Source organism: Gadus macrocephalus, chromosome 17, assembly GCF_031168955.1.
Source record: "Gadus macrocephalus chromosome 17, ASM3116895v1".
NCBI lineage: Eukaryota > Metazoa > Chordata > Actinopteri > Gadiformes > Gadidae > Gadus > Gadus macrocephalus.
In genome coordinates this window covers 12095803-12117994 of record NC_082398.1, presented here as the reverse complement: position 1 = coordinate 12117994, position 22192 = coordinate 12095803, and the positions used below count along the sequence as shown (strand labels likewise).

Below are 22192 nucleotides of genomic sequence, written 5' to 3'. Positions count from 1 at the left end.
GATGGAGGAGGCTAAAGTTCCTGTTTTTTAGATCCTTCCCCTCGAGAAGTCTTTCCAAACAGCAGTTTTTCATATATTTGAAGCAGAATATTTTCGGTCTATGATAAATTGTTGAGTGCATTTTGTTAAGGCCTTTTGTGGCTTTTTTATGCTTATTTATTCCAAAGGCAATTCCTTTCCTCTTGAAGTATGGGATCAGAGAAAAATGTTCAAGACAGACAGGTAATTACTGGTCATGTTCTACCTTGACCAAATTTGAATGGGTTTAATAGTGTAGCAGTAGCTTTGTGAGCTTACCTGTATTTTTTAAACCCCAGTGCCTCAACTGTTTTTCAGCAATATTTAAGCAGGGTTCGTTTCTATTCAGTTAAAATTCCCGAAAATACAGTGTTTCCCCTATACGCAGCGGCGGTCATGAAATATGACCGCCGCTGCTGAATATCATTTTTTTTAACAAGAGGAGAGGAGAGCCTCATCTTATCTCTTTAAAATACGAATGTTATATTATATGTTATAAAATTCCCTGTATCTTTAGAAAGTTCTCAAAAAAGAAATTCTAATTAAATAGGTTTTTGAATGAGTTTCTGAAAATGGTGTTTGAAGATGGTACATATGTAAATATAATTTGTAAGCCCATGTTGCAAATATAACAACAAAAAAAACATTTAAAATGTTGATGCATGATTGTGGACTATATGGAAATAGTACCACTCCAGGTCTTCTGGAAATGTTTTTGGTCGCTGTGTCATAATTCAGCTTAATTCTTAATATATTGTTGCTTAAGGCACACTCATTAACGAGAAAATGTCAAACTGGCACTGCATGTTGAAAAGGTGGCTGACCCCTGATATAGACATTCTCGGGTCACCCAGGTGTCAAAGGTGACTTTGTTGGTATAATTACTCGACCTGCGCATGCGCGAGATGGTACATCCAGTGCTGAAGCACCGCCTCTGGCGGTCAGTAGGAATGAAATAGAACATCCTCTCTTAGGTCCTGATATATAGTGGAATTGCATTGTTTTCCATCTAAAATAGCTCTAATGTTTTTTTCTTCGATGAGAGCAAGGAAAAGTTGTACCTCTTCAGCGGTCCACACGTATCTATTATTAACATTGGCCATCTGTTCCATGGACGTATTTAAAGGATACATTGTACATATTTATAATATGAAATTCGTCGCAGCCTTTATACCACAGATATTCCAGGGTCTATAGCATATAACCGCGTTTTCTGATTACAGTTTAATGCATTTTCCACAATGTACCAGCTCTCGTTTTGAAGGCTGAACAGACAATTTGACTGGAATTACTTAGTAGGTGTCCATATATCAGGGATTAATGGACACGGTATAATTGAAGGATATGCAAACATAGACATCCTGTATTATATATATATATGATACAGGATGTCTATGTACACAAACGTTTAAATATATATATATATTGACGCTACAAGTTGATGTTGGCAGGGTTGCTATGGCCGATCGTTATGCGGAAATCGGAAGGACGTTGTCAGTCCTGTGTGTTCAATGTTTGCTACGTCACAGCTGTTTCGAAAAGTGCGTTTCAATCTCTGATTTTGCGCATTTATTCTCTTTCGCATTTCTCAAAAACCACCTCAAGCGAGCGGATCAACTTTTTTGCGAATTAGAGGATTTTTATGCGAATTTTGGTGTTTCCATCACCGTTTACTGATTCGATACTTCAAAATGTGCATAAAATCAGAGGGATGGAAACGCAGCTAGTGAAACATTTTTGAGACACAATTGACACCTCTAGCTAAATGTATTAACCAAAGAACCAGCTACAACATTGTTTTCATCCAAACGAGTCGTCTTTAGCGAACGGTGAATTGCATTGGCTTCTATGAGCTGTCGGCTTTCAGCCGCGAGCTTAGGGACCGTCTGCAAAGTGCAAAACTGATAACGACCAAAATGGTAAAATGTCAATAGCGTCGCCATTATTGACTCTAGAGCCCCAAAACTCTTTCCATAGAAGCATGGCATCTTTATGGTGATACTACATCCTTTAGCTAAGGTTCTGTGTCTTAGCTAAGGTTCTGTGTCTTAGCTAAGGTTCTGTGTGTTAGCTAGTGACGTCACCATTATTGACTCTAGAGCCCCAAAACTTGTTCAATAGAGGCATGGGGTCTTTCGGTCCTGCTACAACCTTTGTGATGGGGAGAGAGGAGGGAGTGGGAAGATGCATGGGTTGGAGGAACAGACCTTTTCGATTGTTGTAGTATTTGTGTTATGTGATTTTACTGTATCGGGCGGTTGTTGATATAATATATGTTTTGTTAAATATATGTAAATAATTGTTTTAAAGATTATACTTATTATGTTCAATCTCTCCATATTTCCCCTGCTCATTACTGTGCACAAATGTACTGTATGTACACCCTTCTGGTGCCGGCAGACACATTGCGAGCGGGAAAAAACATTTCACCTCCGCTGTCGCAACTCCATCCTAGGGGAAACACTGAAATGTAATGTCTAAAATACTAATATTTGGTTACTAATGATTGAAAATGGGTTCTCAATCATTTTGTTGTTGAATGAATATACACTTTTAATAGCAAACTATAACCATTATTTTGAAATACTATGAGATTGTCCTGGTATATCTAACTGAAGGTCAGGAGCACCAAATAGGACACAAGGCCATTTAAAAGGGTTCACTTAGTTCACACAATGCAGGATCAGCAGTTCAACACTCAACAATAGTCGTCGCAATATTTGTCAACATGAACAACGTTCTGCAAAAGCCGTAACAGAACAAAGACTTGGAGCCTGCGATGTAAATAGGGGCTCGATGCCAAAGCTGCTTAAGGTTTAGCTGAATCCCTGGGTCGAAACCATACATCAATACCAAACCGAGTTAAGATGGTATAAGGTAAGAACTTTATCGTGTGAATAACGTTGTCAAAGTAGAACACAGGAATGAATGGTGAAGATAAAACATTATTTAGTGCATGAGAAAACTAAAATAAGTTAAACTAAAAAAGATACAACTTCCAACAATAACTCGATACCCCAAAACATTATTTTCAAAGTAAAAAAATATATGGCCAAATAAATAAAAAAATTACGTCAACGTATCTAGTGTAAGACACTGGCAACCCCAGTGCCAGGATTGGACTGCAAGAGCTGACATCAAATGCCGCGTTCTAAATAGAGACAGCCCAAAGTCGTTGTATGACCAAGTAAAAGTGGATGCATTGCTATCACATAACGGCTACGCTGTGTATCTAGACTGTGAGGTCCACATTTAAGTGGAAACATCTATGCATTGATATCACACTGATTGCACATGCACAAAGGCAGCCAATTATGCATAACGGCCTACATACACAGAGGCATATACATTAGCATAAAGAATCATTTAAAGCTTTTCCGCCTGCCATTCCCTCTCCCATCCTTGTTATTCCACTGATGCCCTCTCTGCCCCCCTTTTCTACCTCTCTTCTTGCTCCCCATCTTCCCCCTATCTCCCTCTGTCCCCTCTCTCTTCCTATACACCCTCACCTATCTTTCCCTATTCCTATTTCCATCTCCCCTCTTCCTTGTTATTAAAGTGTCTCTCTCTCCCCCTTTCTCTTCTCATCTTCTTCCCTTCTTTCATTTCATCCCTCTCCCCCCTCCCTATCTCTCTCTCTCTCTCTCTTTAACTTCCAAACTCCATCCTTCTCCACCTCAGCCTCCCTCCTCCTCTCCTCATTAATCCACAAGTGCTCTCCATCGCCCCCTCTCTCTCCTCCATCTTTTTCTGAATGAGTGAAAGAGAAAGGGGGAGTGAGAGAGCGTGGCCGGGGGCATCGGGTCCATCGGTCTAATGGTGAGAAGTGAAAGTCAACAAACCAGAATAACTGAACAAAAAGTTCCAGAGTACTGAAGATCGATTTGACTGATTGTCTAACTTGAAAATAAAGTGCATAAAAACGATACAAAACTTTACCATCAGCTGTGTCAGCAATATATCTCCACACAACAACAATTCCTACAGCAGCGCCCAATAAAACAGATTACAATATGCACAAAGTCAATAAAATGGGAACGGAGAAGGATTGGTGTGGACACGTTTGTCGTAATAAATGTCCGCCGTTACTTTTGCTTAACATCAAAATGACACCCTTGCGTGGGCAATCATAGCGGTATTCATCATGTCGGTGGTTTTCATTTGATACGAGTCAACGCGGTCAGTTGTGCTCGGGGCCTTTATGGCTCCGACGCGGCAGGGTGAAGCCCAACGCCACGAGAACAAAACGACCTAAAACCCTCACCCATTTAACGGCCATTTGCTCAGCAGAAGGAAGCAGGATTTATTTGGATGACAGCGGCGGCTGCGCACATCCATTACCGACGAAGGGAAACCACTTCCTCCCCCATTAGAGACTCGAGGCAGCAGCCTCAGTCTGCTCCACGTCCGAGTCCCCATTGCTCTGTCCCCACAAGACTGTGTTTTCAACTGTGTGTGAGCGCGCAAGAGAGAGTGAACGAGTGTACGTTTGTCCATTATAGGCAGGCCTCATCCGTGTCATTCCAGCCGTTTAAATATTACAACCATTTCATGTGAGCTGAATGAGAGCCATCATGGACTACCTCACATCACCCCCCCCCCCCCCCCCCCCCTCATCACTCCTCTCTCATTTCATCCTGCTCTCGCACGCCAAGTCTCTCCGGTCATTTCCCCCCCCTTTTACAGGTCCCGAATGCGCCACTCACTAAATTATCCAGCGCTTAACGCTTGACTGAAGGGGAGCGGAGATTCGGTTTAAGGAAATGTGCGGCGGCGCGCTCGTTTGTTCCAAATGAATTTCCTCGTCCCCAAAAACACAACATTAAGATGATGAACTTGTAAGCGGAGGAGAGAGGAGCGAGAGGAGCGAGAGAGGAGAGAGAGGAGAGAGGAGGCGAGATCGCGGGAAGAGTCGATAAGGCGTTACACTTGAATAGGGCCACATTGAACACTTTTGTATGGCTGTCCGTCAACTGAATCAGACACGCACACACACACACACACACACACACACGCCCAGTCCAATGGCTATCAAAGTAACCCGCACACACACACATAAATATACAAACTAAAACATCTATCCAAGCCACCTCCCTCAATAACAGTCACACACAAAGAATAACAATAGATCCTACTGCCTACACAAACATACACCCACCAACGCAATCGGTCCAAATGTCTACCACGCTAACAGTAACACAGCCCACACACCGATGCAGTCTGCCTGACGGTCTACCACTAACCCACAGAGGGCATTAAAAAAATAAATCGCCTCTGTAGCCCACTAACACACAATTCCACCACATATCCCATTAGTGTGCACAGCAACACACACATCTCCCACTTATGCCGCTTTTCCACTGCATGGTACCAGCTCGACACGACTCGACTCAGCTCGCATTTTTTGCGTTTCCACCGCGGTACCATGGTATCTGGTACCTGAAGTGGCTGCTTTTTCTAGTACCTACTCGCTCTAGGTTCCAAGCGAGCTGAGCCGATGCTAAAAGGTGACGTCGGCAGACGGCCGGCGACTGATTGGCCAGAGAGTGTGACGAAGTCACGAGAGCGACATGGCAACCATGCTGGTAACATCCATAGCAGCGCCGCAGCCAACATGTTCCACTTCTCCAACTTCTTCAACATGCCAGCTAATAATAGTAATGCGATCGATGTCCTCCATTGTTGTTATGTGGGTTCTGTCCATGTGTGGGTTGCGTATGTGTTGTTTGCGTCGCGTACACAAATACGTCACGGCCCTTTCGCGCAGCCGACCCCGCCCACGTCCAGGAGGTACTATTTGCGGTGGAAAAGCACCCGTGCTGCTACCGTGTCGAGTCGTGTCGTGTCGAGTCGTGTCGAGTCGAGCTACATGTGCGGTGGAAAAGCGGCATTACACACCAAAAAAGATATGTCCAACAAATCACCTCTAATACACACAGAAATACACACTATGTACAATCACCTCAGGCGAACACAAACACACTATCCAATCACCTCACACTACCACAGAAAGACAAATACACAATGTCCAATCATCACTGACACACACACACACACACACACACAGGTGTACTCACTCTGTGATTTCCTCGGTGACTGTGTGCTCCACCTGGAGTCTGGAGTTGACCTCGATGAAGTAGTGTTTCCCGTGCTTGTCCACCAGGAACTCCACTGTTCCTGCATTCTCGTAGCCCACCTGGACAGGAGCAGAGGGGATAAACAGGTCAGCGTGTGTTAGCGGTGTTTGCGTGTGTTAGTGGTGTTTGTGTGTGTTAGCGGTGCTTCTGTGTGTTAGCTGAGGCTCTGTGTGTTAGCTGAGGCTCTGTGTGTTGGCTGTGGTTTTGTGTGTTGGCTGTGGTTCTGTGTTTTAGTTGAGGTTCTGTGGGTTAGCTAAGGTTCTGTGGGTTAGCTAAGGTTCTGTGGGTTAGCTAAGGTTCTGTGGGTTAGCTAAGGTTCTGTGGGTTAGCTAAGGTTCTGTGGGTTAGCTAAGGTTCTGTGCGTTAGCTAAGGTTCGGTGTGTTAGCTAAGGTTCTGTGTGTTAGCTAAGGTTCTGTGTGTTAGCTAAGGTTCTGTGTGTTAGCTAAGGTTCTGTGTGTTAGTGTGGCTGTAAGCTTTGGTTGTGTGTTGGAGTATTGCGCTACAGTGTGAAGCTCAGCTGGGACAACAACAATGTCTGTGGGTTGCAATAAAAACTGAGTCAGTGTGTTACAGATACCAAGAACGTTGCGTGCATGTATATTGTTAAGCCGCTACAAGACCATCTCAAACCAATGAGACATAACCCAGAGAAATGCTGCAGAGAAGAACATGTGCTAAGGGATCCTGCTGCCCTGCTCACCCAGCAGAGCATGACGAGTGAAAAGCTGAGGGGATCTGGCCAAACTGAACAAGAAGAGGAGAAAAGAGACCCTATAGGGCCCACCACACTGGGGGCAAACAGCACTAGGGGTCGGCCTCACTGGGGGCCTGCCTCACTGGGGGTCGGCCTCTCTGGGGGGTCGGCCTCTCTGGGGGCCCGCCTCTCTTCGGACCCCCCAAACTGGTGTAGTCTACGTGATACGCAGGTATACGCCGTATACCCACTAGGAACGCACCAGGATTTGCGTATACCCGCTTAAAAATGTGCACGGATACGTATCAATCGTCTTGTGACAGATCATTCACTTCTGTGTTTATTTTCCGCAAATACCGGTGGGTATAACTGCAATAAAATACTTTTAGCAGGGGAAGTTATCTCCTACATTCACCATTCATAAAATTCCTCCTGCGCGCTCGCGCTCTGCCCCGTCTCTGTTACGAAGCGCGAAGCTGCCCCTGCATGTTAGTTGGCGGGCCGAGCCCCTCCTTCTTGCGCTGTGATTAGCAACCCACACAGATTGAAAGTTTAACGCGGGAACAAGTTGCTGCAAGTTGACCCTGCAGCAGCAGATGCCACTACCAGGGCTATGGAGACTAGCAAAGACACAACAGAAAAGGGTGTGTGTGTGTGTGTGTGTGTGTGTGTGTGTGTGTGTGTGTGTGTGTGTGTGTGTGTGTGTGTGTGTGTGTGTGTGTGTGTGTGTGTGTGTGTGTGTGTGTGTGTGTGTGTGTGTGTCCAGTCCTCCCATATTAATGTGCAAACCACATAACAAGTAGTCAACAGAAGACAATGTTTTAATCCCACTGTATATCTCCTTGTTACTTTTAGATGAGAACCCCTGGCCAGCCTTTCTGTCAGGCTAGGGAATTTAGAAACAGGCATCCTTGGTTAGAGTGGAGGGAAAAAAAGTTAGGTAAATGTCAGCCAACATGGTATCCACAATTGAAATTCATAATGTTAACCACTATGTCAATGAGAGTGTGGTGCAGTAATTTCACACTTTTACACAATTCAATTACTGTATGGTATGTTAGATAACAGTAAGAGCTCAAATTAGAGCAATTGAAAGAGTGAAACATTAGTCTCCCGTCATCTCCTCCTCATGCACTGGTTAGCCATGGTTGTAAACAATTCAATTATTTTGAGTAGATTTTGTCCTTGTTTATCATGTGCTATTGCTACTATAGATATACAAAGGACAACTTGTCATTTTTGTGTTCTATTTGTTCAAACTGTTATTAAAACTGATAAACCTATTCAGCTTTCCATGATTGTTGATAATCGTTGATAATCGTAATACTCTTAAATCAGCGGGTTGTAGCGGGTACAAACACGTACCGGTGGGACGGGTTTGTACAAGGCTGGGAGGGAATCATCACAGTATACTGCTCAGGAGGTAGAGCGGGTTGGCTGGTAACCGGAAAGCTGCTAGTTCGATCCCCGGCCCCTCCTAGCGCCTAGATTTTTGAAGGGTCCATGAGCAAGACACCTCACCCTGACTGCTCCCGAGGAGCTGGCCGTCGCCTTGTATGGTTGACACCGCCGTCGGTGTGTGAATGTGTGCATGAATGGGTGAATGTTAAGCAATATATTGTAAAGCACTTTGAGTAGCCGTTGGTTAGGAAAGCTCCACATAAATGCAGTCCCTTTACCGTTTATTAACTAAAACAACATAAACTGAACATGCAAACAATGTCATGAAACTAAACTACCTGGTCTCCCCAGAAAGAAATAGGCCTACAAAAATACTGAACCTAAGGTTTATTCTCTGATCACAGATAAGGCTGATCTTCGTCAGCATAGCAGCCAGCTATCTCCCTCCGCTGGCTTTTTAAAGCACAGGTAGATTAGACAAAGCTGCGCACAATACGACAAACGTTTGCAAATAACGTGTCATGTACCGTGTGGGGTGTGAAAGAAAGAGCATGTGTTTAGGGTAAACATGAAATCGGTGTAATTGCAATAATATACAAAAAAAAGATAAAGTTCCATGAAATAATTAAATCATATTCGCCTCTCAGAGTACCCTTTCGTAATATCAATTTTCAAGGAAAAAGAAAAAAATCAATCGCCTTTCACAACCAATGTTATAAAAAAGACCATAGCTCCTAAGACTCGGACATCCCCCCAAATCATGTTCTCCAATAACCCACCCAATCCCCTTTCCTCTCGGCACATCCACACACTCCCTCTGGTCCAGCGCCGAACAGAATTACACAGCAACAGCCATTACCGCGCTGATCGCTCAAACGTTTAAGGCCCCCCGTTCTACCACCAGGTGGGATGTTGCTTAGCCGTTTAACCGAAAATGTAGCCCTTATTGTGACAAACCGCATCAGGCAGTTCGACCCACCAGCCCACCCAGTGATTTGACTCACCGTAAGGCTAATTCATCCCTCGTGTATCCAGGGGGGACACTGCCATTTGTGATGTCACTAAAAATGTTAATTTGAATAATGGCTTGTAATGGCAGATTTATATCACGACGGCTGGCAAAATGTGGGCTCTTTGATACATTAAATTCCACAGGTTGCCAACGCCCTATAAGTGTTAAGAAAGCGTAAACGAAAGCCTTGTAAAATGACCAGCCATGCACTTGCTGTCAAAAAGCTGGTGGAGAAAAATGTGCAACGTGGATGGTTCCAGAAGATTGATTGTACTGGCCCCATCGACGGGCATGTTCAGCAATAAAAGTGAGCCGATATCACCCAGACAGAATACATTACCCTTACTTTCTGTCATTTAGCGGATGCTTTTATCCAAAGTGTATAGGTGAGGCGGGGAAGCAACGCTTACAATCAATAATGAATCAGGCACGTTCCTGGGACGGTATTTCCACTTTAAAACATAGCATCAGGCACTGGCATTATAACAGAAGGCATAGGGGTCCGCCGAGCAGACTACGAACAAAGCATACTCGCTACGACAACTCAAGAAGGCCTCAAACGCACTTCCCGTATTTGGAATGTTTTTATCATTTCCGTTTCACCCAATGGTAGCTTTTACACACATGACCCAAAATATCTAGCCTTGGAACCAGAGGCCTCTGCAAGCTCATGTTTTATTTGCGCTGTCGTTCCCACTCAGACAGATTTCCCGCAGACCTGGCCAGGTTCAATCTCAAGCATCTGTCTAATATGGGGAGGGTTTGATATGATGACTGCACAGAGAGGCGCCCTATGGGAGTGCCATTGGGGCGTTTTCAGAAGCAACCAAGATGGTGGCTTCTGATGGATCACATTTTCATTGCTCCGATTGGTTGTAGGTCTATCCATTTGCGGCCAGAGGCTTTCTGGTCCTCACCAGTTGATAACGGGCCTCGGATATGTGAACTGAGAGAATAGAGACTAATTTGCATTTCCGAATTGCTCTGGCATGACGAGCATGACAAAATGTGTGGTGATATGGACTTTACTATTTAACCAAAAGCTGGTGCCTGCAGAAAATCCCTGAAAGACTGTGTGGGACCATGCATTTCAATGATGCCACGGCCCCACTGTGTATTGGAGAATTTCATAGATGGGTAGAGACAACCTTCTGTTTCAGAAACTTTTATATTCACCAGAAAACAGGCCACCAACAGCACAGAAGCAGGTCTCTATTGAAAGATCGAATGAAAGTCGACACCACAAATCACACAGAAGGAAGTGGAGAAGTGTTTCTTGAGGAACGCAACCAAACGAGGGCGATGAATGGAAAACTAAAAAAGAACCTTGATTGGACTGTAGTTGTTAAAGATGTGCCCATTCGCCTGGAGGACTTCTATGATCAATAAAGTTTGGCTTGTGTAAAAGTACTCACTGTCAACGCCATCAGAACCAGAACAGAGGGGGAGAGAGAGAGAGCGCGACCAAAGATGAAACTCTGTAATTAGGATATAGCACGAGAAAAGAGAGGAGTCCTCAAAACACAAACAATGCATCCGTCTATTCAGCGAACATAAAATTGATGAATGTGAGAGATACTGCGGCCAAGGGCTAGGCCTAGCATACAGGTAGCATGCACGCCTGTGTTATGGTTTCAGTCGGGTGACTCAACACCTGCTTTGCGCACATTGGCTGGTTATTAGTTTCATAATTGGCGGAATAAGCAGCGCACTAAAGAATAGCACGCACACACACACACACCCTCACACCTGAGGGCGTTCAGTTAGATTAGCATCAGAAGAAAGATACACAGCCCAGTACTATGGCATCAGTGTCACTGCAACCAGATCACACACACACACACACACACACGCGCGCGCGATTTACTATATTCTATGGTGGAAAAGCCAGATAGACCCATTACCAGCCACCTGACCACACACACTCACACAACGTCTATGTCCACAGAATAATGCCCAGAATATTAAATCATGCAAACAGGTTGACGGCAAGCAGAGCCTTGAGAATGAATGTTTATTAGAGAGATTGTAGCACACAATAACTCAATATACACACATACTGCCAACACACTAATTTGCCAAGATACAACATCATTCCACGGAAGCTGAAAGTACGCCTGGCATGCTGTGTGTGTGTGTGTGTGTGTTTGCAGTATTAGTGTGTGCATGTGTGGGCAGTATGTGTGTGTGTAGTGTGTGTGCATGCATGTGTGTGTGCTTGTGTGTAATGTGGGTATTATCACCAAGCTGTTGACGAATATGGAAGCTATCACCTGAAAAAATATATGATAAATAGACAATCTGGGTTGAAGTAAAGGCACACGTTTTAGTTCCCGTTAACCTTGCCAGTGTTGAGGTCCATCTTTCATCTGTTTATCTGTGAGAGCATGATTGCAGCCATGAATGACTGCATTGCAAACTTGTTTGTTCAAGTGCTGCAGGGGTGAATACGCATAGCCCCAAGGCCTTTCTAATGGCTCCCTGCAGCTTGCTGTGCACACTCAGTGTGGTGAAAAGGACCCCCCCCCCCACAAACACACCTCTCTCCCTCCCTCCCTCTCTCCTTATTCCTACTAATTGGACTACTAGTACTAACTGCTTCTCAATCTCTCCTTCCTGCCATTTGTTTTTCTCTAACCCTGCCCACCACCTTGATGACGCTCTCTCTCTCTCTCTCTCTCTCTCCCCCCCTCTCCCCCTCTCTCACCCTCTGTTACGGCTGCGGATTGACGCCCCGCCCTCATGGGTAAAACCTTCAGTTAGTTACACGATTTCTATGCTAATGATCAGGTGTTTTCCCCGCGTGTGATTGGCTGATCATTATGTTGATTTGGATGTGCCTTTCCCTGGACGAGATTGGCTGCTGCACCGGAGGGCCGAGGATCCGGGAGTTTAAAGGACGGGCGAGCTCATCATTCGGGGGAGCTGGCTTTGGACATGCAGCTCGCCATATTGGGTCTTGGAATGTTCATTCGTTGTCTGATTGAGGCTTTAGGCTGTTACTCGGGAACTGGGCCAGAGAGTTTGTTTAGGGGTTATCGTACACTGATTTGCAGCTATATTTTGTTAAACACACTAGACGCAGGGGTGCTGTTCCACTCATGTATTTTGGGGGGGCTTCTTCTTGGTTGTATTCGTTTCTTTGATTTGGACAGCACCCAATGGTCCTTTTCCTTTTGTACTTTTGCCTCCTATGTTTGTTAAGTTGATTATCACTGTCTCCGGGCTAAATAAACGCTTTCAGTTAAACCAACTACACCTGGTTTTATGTTGCCACCCCTTCCCCTAGCGGGGGACGTGACGAGAGGGGTCACCTCCCTGACGGTCAGCGAGGGCTGCGGTGGCGTATTGGATCGAGTGTCTGCTGCGTCACCCCGGGTTCTGGCGGACGGATCAATGGGCCAATGAGGGCGCACCGGAGACGTCTCAGGAGCTGGGGGACCCGCACGGACTAGTGAGGGACGCACGGGTTCAAATATGGATGCTTACACGCAAGACCCACACAAAGCAGCGCAGCCTGCGACAAATTAATAGGCAGTTGATTATTGTTGAATGACAAGTAGCTTTGAGTGTCTGCGAGGGATAGAGAGAAAGAGAAAGTGCTGGAGAGATGGACAGAAGGCGAAAAGGAGCACAAGAGAGCGAGAGATACAAACAGATGGAGAGGGAGCAAGAGCGAGGGAGAGCGAGGAAGAGAAAGAGAGAGAGAGTGTTTTGCATTATTGAGCAAGAACATTCACAAGCGGTTGGAGATGATTACAAGGACAGAGGGAGCGAGCGAGAGATCCTGAGGGAAGAATAATTAGATAGATGGATTACATAGAGGATAGGATTAAGCAGGAGAAAGAGATGAAGACAGTGATGAGTGTGTGTCTTCACCAAGAGAGAAGGACAAATCTAACCAGTTAAGGTCGATTATAGGAGGAAGGAAGGAAGCAACGAAGCAAGCAAGCAAGCAAGGAAGGACAATGCTCGGGCAGTGTGTGCAACACCGTTAAAGCTGCTGACAAATCCATGCCCTGATCAATGTCATTGATCGCCTAAATAACAAGGCAAGGACAATGTCATGCCCGCTTGTGTGTGCGTGTGCATGTGTGGGTGTAAAGGGATTTCAACGGTTGGTTAATGGTTTTAAACACCTGATCAATGCAACAGCCACTCTCGCCGGGGGGGGACAAGTAGAGCCATTAGAAGTCCTTAAACTCCCGGGAGGGAACAGACAAGACAACTGTCCCAACTAGTATCGTCTCTGAACCCTTTCCTTCTCTCCCAACTCGTTTCCTTCTCTCGTGCCTTTCCGCACCACCTCTCTCTCTTTCTGTCCCCCTCTCTCCTAATTGCTTTATTGGCATGCCATGTTTTGGCAGGGTTCCTCTGGAACATCATCAAAGCATGCTCCACTCATGACATTGTAGCACATTGATTGCGTTTGTGGGTGCCATACAAAACACAAAATTGACAACAACCACCCATGTAGAGTCTATATGAAGACGAAAAGGGGACCATCCTAAAAGAGCACCTTGCAAACAATCCATCCATCGAATTATTTGTTCCATCATCTATCTATACAGAGACAGAGACCGACAGACATCAAAAATACAAAACAAGGACTGAGATTGAGGAGGCCTCACATTATGAGGAGGAAGAATGGAGCCGCAATAAGATTGTCGTGAGCGATGATTTCAGACAGTGGAGGACAGCGACGCCATCGCTCGGCCACCAGAGTTCAAAGACTTCAGTGTGACCAGCCACTGCATGCAGATGAACAGATTGAGGCAAAGTGTCGCTGTTGCAACATGACATGTATCAAAGTGGAGAAGACCATAAGAGGAGCTTCTGAGGCCTGACCTGGACGGGCGGCAAGGACACAAGGACATAAACCTTATTTGGGCGGCGGCCTCTGTCCTCGCCCGATGCTGGCGTCACCTCCATGTTTAATGTCATGTGGAACGGCCCCATGGCAACCGACCTCCAGCAAACCGTTAAGGGTGACCGGAATGTTCTTCATACTTAGCTGAATGTCCACCAGAGACCACCTACACACACACAAACTCTAAATTGATCAATACTTTTGGTTAAGGGGGCCGGGGACATGGGAGGGGGCCATTAACGTTTGGCCTAGAAAGCGCCACTGGCAGACTGAGATTTCTGAGGAGAGAAAACATTTCTCAGAAGCTTCCGGCAAGCCAATGGTGATGACACACACACACACACACACACACACACACACACACACACACACACACACACACACACACACACACACACACACACACACACACACACACACACACACACACACACACACACACACACACACACACACACACACACACACACACACACACGGCTTGGGGTTTACATATCAGACAGGAGACATAAGCCTGGAAAAAACAGCTAATGGGACAGGATTAAACAAAACAATAGAAAAAAGGGAGGGTAAAAAAAAAAGAAGACTTGGAAGTGTTCTGTCACCATGGCAACTGTCCCGCTGTCATAGTTTGACACCAAGATGCAAGGCTTCTATGGTAATAAGGTGCGTGTGTGTATGAGATCTCCATTTCATTCCTGTTCAAATACTCTCAGTATAATTTACGATTTCCACTCCCCGACTCCCCTTCTGTCCCCGATGTATGTTAATCTCAATTGTCAACATATCTCTCTCTGGTATGACATACGCCCCCCCCCCCCCCCCCACTGCATACGCCCAGTGACTCAATGAAAGAAAAAATATTAATATTTCTTGAATAGCAAACTTGGAAAAGTCTAAACAATTTGACTGACATGTGAGGATAGATAATCTTGTGAATCATTCACTTCTCTCTTTTGGTTCCACAAAACTTTCCCACTGCCAATTTTAAGGCCGAAGGCTAAAGCAAAAAAAATGAAAAAAGTAATCTTGGTTCAACATGCGACAAGCTCTGATTAACTTGAAGCAGTGTGAACAGCACACTTCATATGGACTTTCATGTTTTATGCGAAAAAGATTTGGGCCGCAATCAATTCAGGGCCTGGGTCAGATCTCTCATGCGTTAATCACCCTAGCATATACTTTCAAATCATTGAGCAGATGTTTAATACCCGATTTGGATTCCAGTCGATTCAGATACATTAAGGAGCAGGTAGGGGTTACTTGGTGCTCCTTGCTCATGGACGCATTCAGGTAGACCCCGGGGTTCGAACCCAGAACCTCAGGAGTAAAACACCCGGACCACTGCTACACTAATCCTGAAATTACCATAATGCCACATCCCCCACACATTAGAAACACCTTAATTCAGCTTTACAACGCACTAAACCGAGATGAAAATCCTATCAGGGAAACCTCCACATAACCTTTCACGTCTCTCCCTCGCCGTCCAATCCTCCAACGCATTAAGGAAAAGATACAGGGCTGTATCTCTCGAGTGTCTATTGCTTGCAGCCTATTACTGTACAGAGAGTCTCCACTCTCTCTCTCTCAGTCTCTCTTAATAAAAGCCGTGCCCTCTCACTCTTCCCTCTCTCTGGTCCGGCTCAATAGATATATCTCCCTCTCTCCCTGTCCCTCATTCCCGTTCACTGGCCTCCTCCGGCTCCTCTCAGTAAATCTCTGGTATAAAAAGGACGGGCGGCCATGATGTCGGAGAGGGAGGTGAAAGCCTTACCCTTTCAATGTTTACTGGAGTGTGTGAGCACACTCGACGAAAACAAATACATTGACATTAAATGTCCCTTCGGAGTCCTATTCCGCAACCGTTAATATCCGACAAAAACCTGTCCCGTAAATGTATTTCTATAAAAGACATAACGGGTAATAAGACATTCGTGAATCTCCATAAACCACACATTATAAGACTGTCTTCTTTATACGGAGAATAAAAGGCAACTTAGCGAGACATTTTGCCTCGGCAGAGAGAGAGAGAGACGGGCGCTTGTAAGAAGCAGGGCTCTTATAAGTCGATAGTCTCTGGGTCAGGATGCCCTCTACTTTGGCTGCTCTCCAAAAGGTCTGGGGTTCAAAACCCAATGGCTGAAGTCCATCCATGGGCACCCTTGAGCAAGAACTCCAAACCCCTTCTCGCTCATTATAAGCATCAAAATGTATTTTGATAAAAAATGAATGTCTACTAAATGACTTGAGGGCATTGATGCGTGGTTAAAGGCTCCTTAAGGGTCTACCATGCCACTCAGTGGACCGTAGCAAAGGTTGCTGATCTATCCATCATACATCGAGGCGAACACTCCCTAAGGTCACCAAGGCGCAGGAAATGGCCGATTTTCAACAGCTCGGAATGGCTAATCACACTCTCACCTGGTGGCATAATAGGGGCCCTTGAAACTATTTTCTCCCTCGATTCTGTGCATCGGTGCCACTGCCCCCGACCACTACTCGGTCGTTTGTGACCCCAAGAAAGTCTCACATGCTCGTGTCACAACCTGCCTCTATAAAAGGGGAGTCCCTGTTGTAGCGCCATGCCGTCGTTGTCCTGCCAATGTACAGGCACTGTGCGGCTTAGTGCTGAGGAGCCACACCCATACCTCCAAGTGTGTGGTTGCTATGTGAATGTGGGTGATCATTAGCTCCTTCTCTCATCGCTCCCCCTATTGAATGTAGAAACCTAAATCGATTTAGAGACCTTTCAAGACCATGAACGCCAGCCCGGCCTGGCACTCAAGCAGTATCTAGACAGAGGTAGGGGTGTCACACTCATGACAAGGCAAAGAAAGGAAGCCACTTGCTGCGGCGTCTCTCACCTCCCTCAGCCTCCTCCAAGGCTGGGCTCCCTCCAAAAATACTGCCGTGAATTAAACACTTGACGATTCTCTGTGTTTACTTAAAGCGTTTCGAGACGACGGCGGCATAGGGGGCGACCCAGACGGGGGAGAGGAGGGCTCACCCTCGGTCTGCGTCTCAGACAACAGCTGTGTGCTCGTCTCTCAAACCTCTGTCATGCGGCGGCGGCCTAGTTTCAGAGGAACCCTCGCACCACTCGCCGCTTGTTCCCCTTCTCACGTCCCTTTCCTAAGCTCCGCCTCCCGTCCTGCTCTCTATCCTGCAGACTCTCCACCTCCTGTCTGCTCCTCTCCCTCCCTCCCTCCCACCGGTATTCAGTCTCTTCCTCAGTCCATCCAGCTCCCCGCTGTGGTCACTCTTCCCTCCTCTCTCCCCTCTCTGCCTTCCCCCCGTAGCCCCTCCCTCTTGCTATTGTATTCCCTCTCAATACCCCCCTCCTCTCTTCTCTCTCCCCTTATCTCTGTCCTATTCTCTTGAAGTCCCTCTCAATACCCCCCTCTCCTCTTTTCTCTCCCCTTATCTGTCCCTTTCTCATGTCGTCCATCTTTTCCCTTCTCTCTCTCTGTCTCACCGTCTCTCTCCCTCCTGAAATCTCTCTCTCTCACTGGAAGTCTCTCTCTCTCTCTCTCCCTCACTGGAATTCTCTGGAGCTCTCTCTGCTAATGGAGCCGTAACGAGGCCACATTCAATAGAGGGATGAGAGAAGGAGCTAATGATCACCCACATTCACATAGCAACCACACACACACAAACACACACACACACACACACACACGCATGTCAAGTCACTAGCATATTGTTATGAATATGGCCTATTGCATATCAACACCAACAGAAATAGTTAACCATTATTCTACATAGGAATACTGCCTATCACACACACACACACAAATAGAAACACACACTGTAAACGTATTCAGGATGGAAAAATGGATCTCATATACAAAATGAATGTGTGTGCGTGTAAGTGTCACAGTGATTGTGCTACACTCCTACACCGCTGCCTCCTGCAAACCCTGAGGGGGACCGCAGAGTGAAACGACGGAGAGCCACAGAGAGACACATTCTCTTTCTCGCTTTTTCTCCAACGCTCGCCCATTTCGCGATTTACCTCAGAGTGACATGGCGACACAACTGTGTCTGCTCTCCCACTCATCGAGGGTACACACACACACACACACACACACACACACACACACACACACCTGAGGACAGAACACACAAACAAACACTTCAGGAGAAACACACAAACACTGATGAGGACCAAACAAGCACACACACACCAACCTTGTGTGAGGCCGAGATGGCCGTCATGGGATATCGCAGTGGTGCAACTAAAAACATATGGAAGGAAAGGATATTGTTCCCACGCCCACCCCCCCCACACACACTCTGCACTAGGCAGGAGCAGCCGAGGTACAGAGGGTGATGGTAAGTGTCGCACGGAGAAGGTTAGCGGGGAAGGGATTGGACACAGTGGAAGGACGAATCAATCTGGTGGACAACAAAGACTAAAGACGTGGGAAGGGGAGCCGGGAGGACAGCAAGGAGCCAGGAGAGAGTGGAGAGAGAGCGAGAGGAGGAATGAAGAGGAGGGGAAGAAGGAGTGAAATTATTTAAGCTGAACAGGGAAACAAGAAGGGTAAAAATAGATGTAAAGGGAGGATGAAAAGAGCAGCGAGAGGGAGGGGGGCCGAGAGAGAACATCCAGGCTAGTGTTTGTCGCTTGCATTGACGTTAGTCCTCCTTACAACCAAGAGTTACCTTCTTGAGGCCTAATGTTGTGCCCTGATCCCGCCCCCCCCCCCCCCCCCTATGTTCAAGACAGTGTTTTAATTCTCACAATTTGATGGAGGCCACACCGTTTGGAGTCGCGTGCGTTCCCCTGTCGAGCGAGGAGAAACCTGAAGGCAGCCGATGATGCAGTGTGTGGATCATCACGTAGGAAGGAGGCTGACCAACTACATGAGTCCGTATGGTCCGTCCGGTACTCACCCAACGCCGATCGGCCAGTCACACGGCCGAACAAGCACTGTGCTCATTTGCATAAGGTAAACTGAAGTTCAACTTTTGTCCCGCCCCTTCAACGCAACGCAATCCCCTCGTCCGCACACAAGCCTTTTCCAATCCCTCGCCCCCCGCAAGGTGGCGTCGGATACGTGGTGAACGGGAGGCGTCGGTGGGGCCCCCCAGTCACACAGAGGAGGTTAGCGCTGAAGGGATTGGACACGCTGGAGGGACGGATTAAGCTGGTGGACGACAAAGAAGAAGGAACGGTAGCCGAGGGGAGGGCAAGGCGCCAGAAGAGCGTATTCCTCTTCTGGAGGCCCAGAAGAGGAATACAGAGGAGTGAAAGACAGTGAAATAATTTAAGCTGACCAGGGAAACAAGGCGAAAAAGAGCCAAAGAGTTGTCCACAGCAAGAGCGGGAGAGGGCGAAAGAAAATGTAGGCTCGAGTCTGTCACTGGGATCAACATCGCTTGTCAACAAGCGTTACTGCCTCAATGTGATGCAAACGCTCCAGCCAACCAACAACAAATAAATGGAACTTGTTAAAAAGCCGACGCCGTTTTGAGGACAACGAGAACCAGAGAGAGAAAGAGAACGAGAGAAAGAGATCGAGAGAACGAGAGAGAAAGCGTGTGAGAGAGAGAACTAGAGACAAAGAGAACGAGAGAGCTAGAGAGAAATAGAACAAGAGAGAGAAAGAGAAAGAGAGAACAGAGGGAAGGAAAGATGACGAGAGAGCGATAGAAAAAAAGCAAAAAGCGATGGAGAGACAGAAGGAAAGCGAGAGCGAAAGAGAAGCAGCAGGAGAAGGCGGCGGGTAGAAAGAGAGAGGCAGACCGGCCGAGAGAGGCAGAAAGTGCTCTGCGGCTCCATTGGTAAACACATTACGCGCTCCTCCCAGACGATTAGAGCAGGGCCAGCCGTAGATAGGGTGCTGATCACAGCAAGTCAGAGTGTTTATGAGGCTCATTGTGCGGCTTTAATAGAGCAGCCAGCAAATGGACAGAGAATGGACCCCCGTCAAGCCCATAGTCATCGCCTAACCTCCAGCACAAACGCACAGTAGCGTCTCTTGCACGCACACTCACACGCGACTACACACCTAGCCTATTAAATAAGCCCATAACATCGAGTGTGTGCACACACACACCCGCCTTCCCATCTAAAACACACATCTCCACACAAACCAACCCTCCCACAACCACCTTTCCACACACAGTATTTTTGCTGCCTTTATTGCGGTGGAAGTGAGGCAATTTTCAGTGTCATTTTCCACCTAGAGCTGTAACCAAAAACACCAAAATGACTAATATAGCATTCCTTCACTCCGTGTGTGCGTGTGAGTGTGCGTGCGCATGTGCATGTGCACTGAACACAAAAACATCCCAGCCCAATTTCATTTCCCTGTAGGCTAATTTTCGCACCTTCTCCTCCATCTCTCGCCGTGTCGGAGAAACCTGCATTTCATTGCACAGTAAAGTGCCATGTTGGCCTGTAACCTTTTTTTTTTTCATGGGCTGTTTCCAGTTATTTTTAATTAGTTGATTTTTATTCCCCCTTTTTCTGCTTTATTCACGTCATTTTCTTATACAAACAACGTTACATTTTTCCCTTATTTAATCATGGTTTCCGCCGGAACTTTCATAAAAAAATATAAATAACACTACGAGTAGAAGTTCAGCGTGTCATTACACTAAATGCATACATAAATGCAAATGCAAATGGACATTGATGCCATCACTTTCTTTGGTTTATTTTAGAATCACTAGTTCCTTGTAGTGCCTTTGCCGGCTCCTCTATAGATAGAAATCTTGCCTAATCCAAACCAATTCATAAAGGAAGCCTAAGAATTCCACCACTCTGTTTCTGGAATCTTTGAAAAACCAACTGAAGAGTAGTGACAAATGGACAGAATTGGTTAGGTTTTGTCTAAATGTTTTTGGATGTATCAAGTTTTTCCTTACAAATCTGATCCATATCAAATCACAATCACGTGTATAATTTTTTCTTTTCGCAAGGTTGTTGGTTCGATCCTGCAACAGGAATCATCAGAATACAACAGCATAGCCTTTAATAATTTATGAAACAAAAAGTTCCCTTTTTATTCTTCCTTCTTTTAAAACCAAAGTATAAGATTATGCCCTAGCAGGTACATGTGGGAGCGAACAGAGTTCAGTCATTCTGAGTTAAGGAACACGCATTCCCCAGAGGAGGGAAAGAGCAAAGTGTAGATGTACTTTGTAGCATTACTACTTCTACTACTCCAACTTGGTCATGCCACTTAATGCTCTCTCAGCCAGCCTCACTCACCCCCATTGAAGTCCCACTGAATGCTAGCATTTCCTTTCCTAGCCCCTCAAAATGGCAGTAGTCTAAAAAACACGGAATAACATTTATTTTATAAATCCATCTCCACCCTTTCCTCTCAATCTCCTTGATGAAACTAAATATCCTCCTCTCAGGTAATGTTAAAATACTGTATAGTTCTAGAGCCAAACACTTTCCGACAAGGCAGTAAAGGAAACAATGGTACCACAAAAAAAAGGTCCTGGAATAAGGACCTTGAAGAAGGTCTGATTGTTAACCCTAAAGTGCCCACTCCGAAGAAAGAAAGTATTCTGAATATCTCAATGTTCCCCCGCAGCTTATGTTATATTTACTCTTGCTTATCCCCCCTTCTTTCCGCATTTGGTTGAATAAGGGCCAAATCTACGACAGTCCAATCGGATGAACCTCAACCGATAACACCATTGACAACAGTAAAGTCAACAAGCACACACTGCGGCATTTGGGGAGGTTAAGGATGTAGCGAATGTTTGAAATAATAATAAATAATGTAGTTCTACTACGACGACCACGGCGACGACTACGACAACTACTACTACTTCTACATTCGCTGACGATCACAAACATTTATCACTTTAGCTCATTGCTGCGTTAAGCGCACATTTAGTTGTTTTAAGACGTCTATTGTTTTCTTCATTTGCTACTTTATTAACACCGTTGAGGAAGCCCGTTGCTCAAGCACTGATGATCTCCAGCTCATTGTTCAGATAATTTGCATGTGACAATAGTGGCGTCCATTGAAAAGCCATAGAAAACGACAAAGAAAAAAATTACCAAGGAACGGATACAGATCTC

At 45.9% G+C, this 22192-nt stretch overlaps 1 protein-coding gene across 1 annotated transcript in view; it reads right to left on the bottom strand.

Moving 5' to 3' along the window:
• LOC132475417 (pyruvate carboxylase, mitochondrial-like) overlaps nucleotides 1-22192 on the bottom strand; it is a 257477-nt gene that overhangs the window by 200323 nt on the left and 34962 nt on the right. The window contains exon 10 of the mRNA XM_060076545.1: nucleotides 6096-6214. Coding sequence (XP_059932528.1) covers nucleotides 6096-6214 — 119 coding nt within the window. The remainder of the gene's footprint in view (nucleotides 1-6095; nucleotides 6215-22192) is intronic.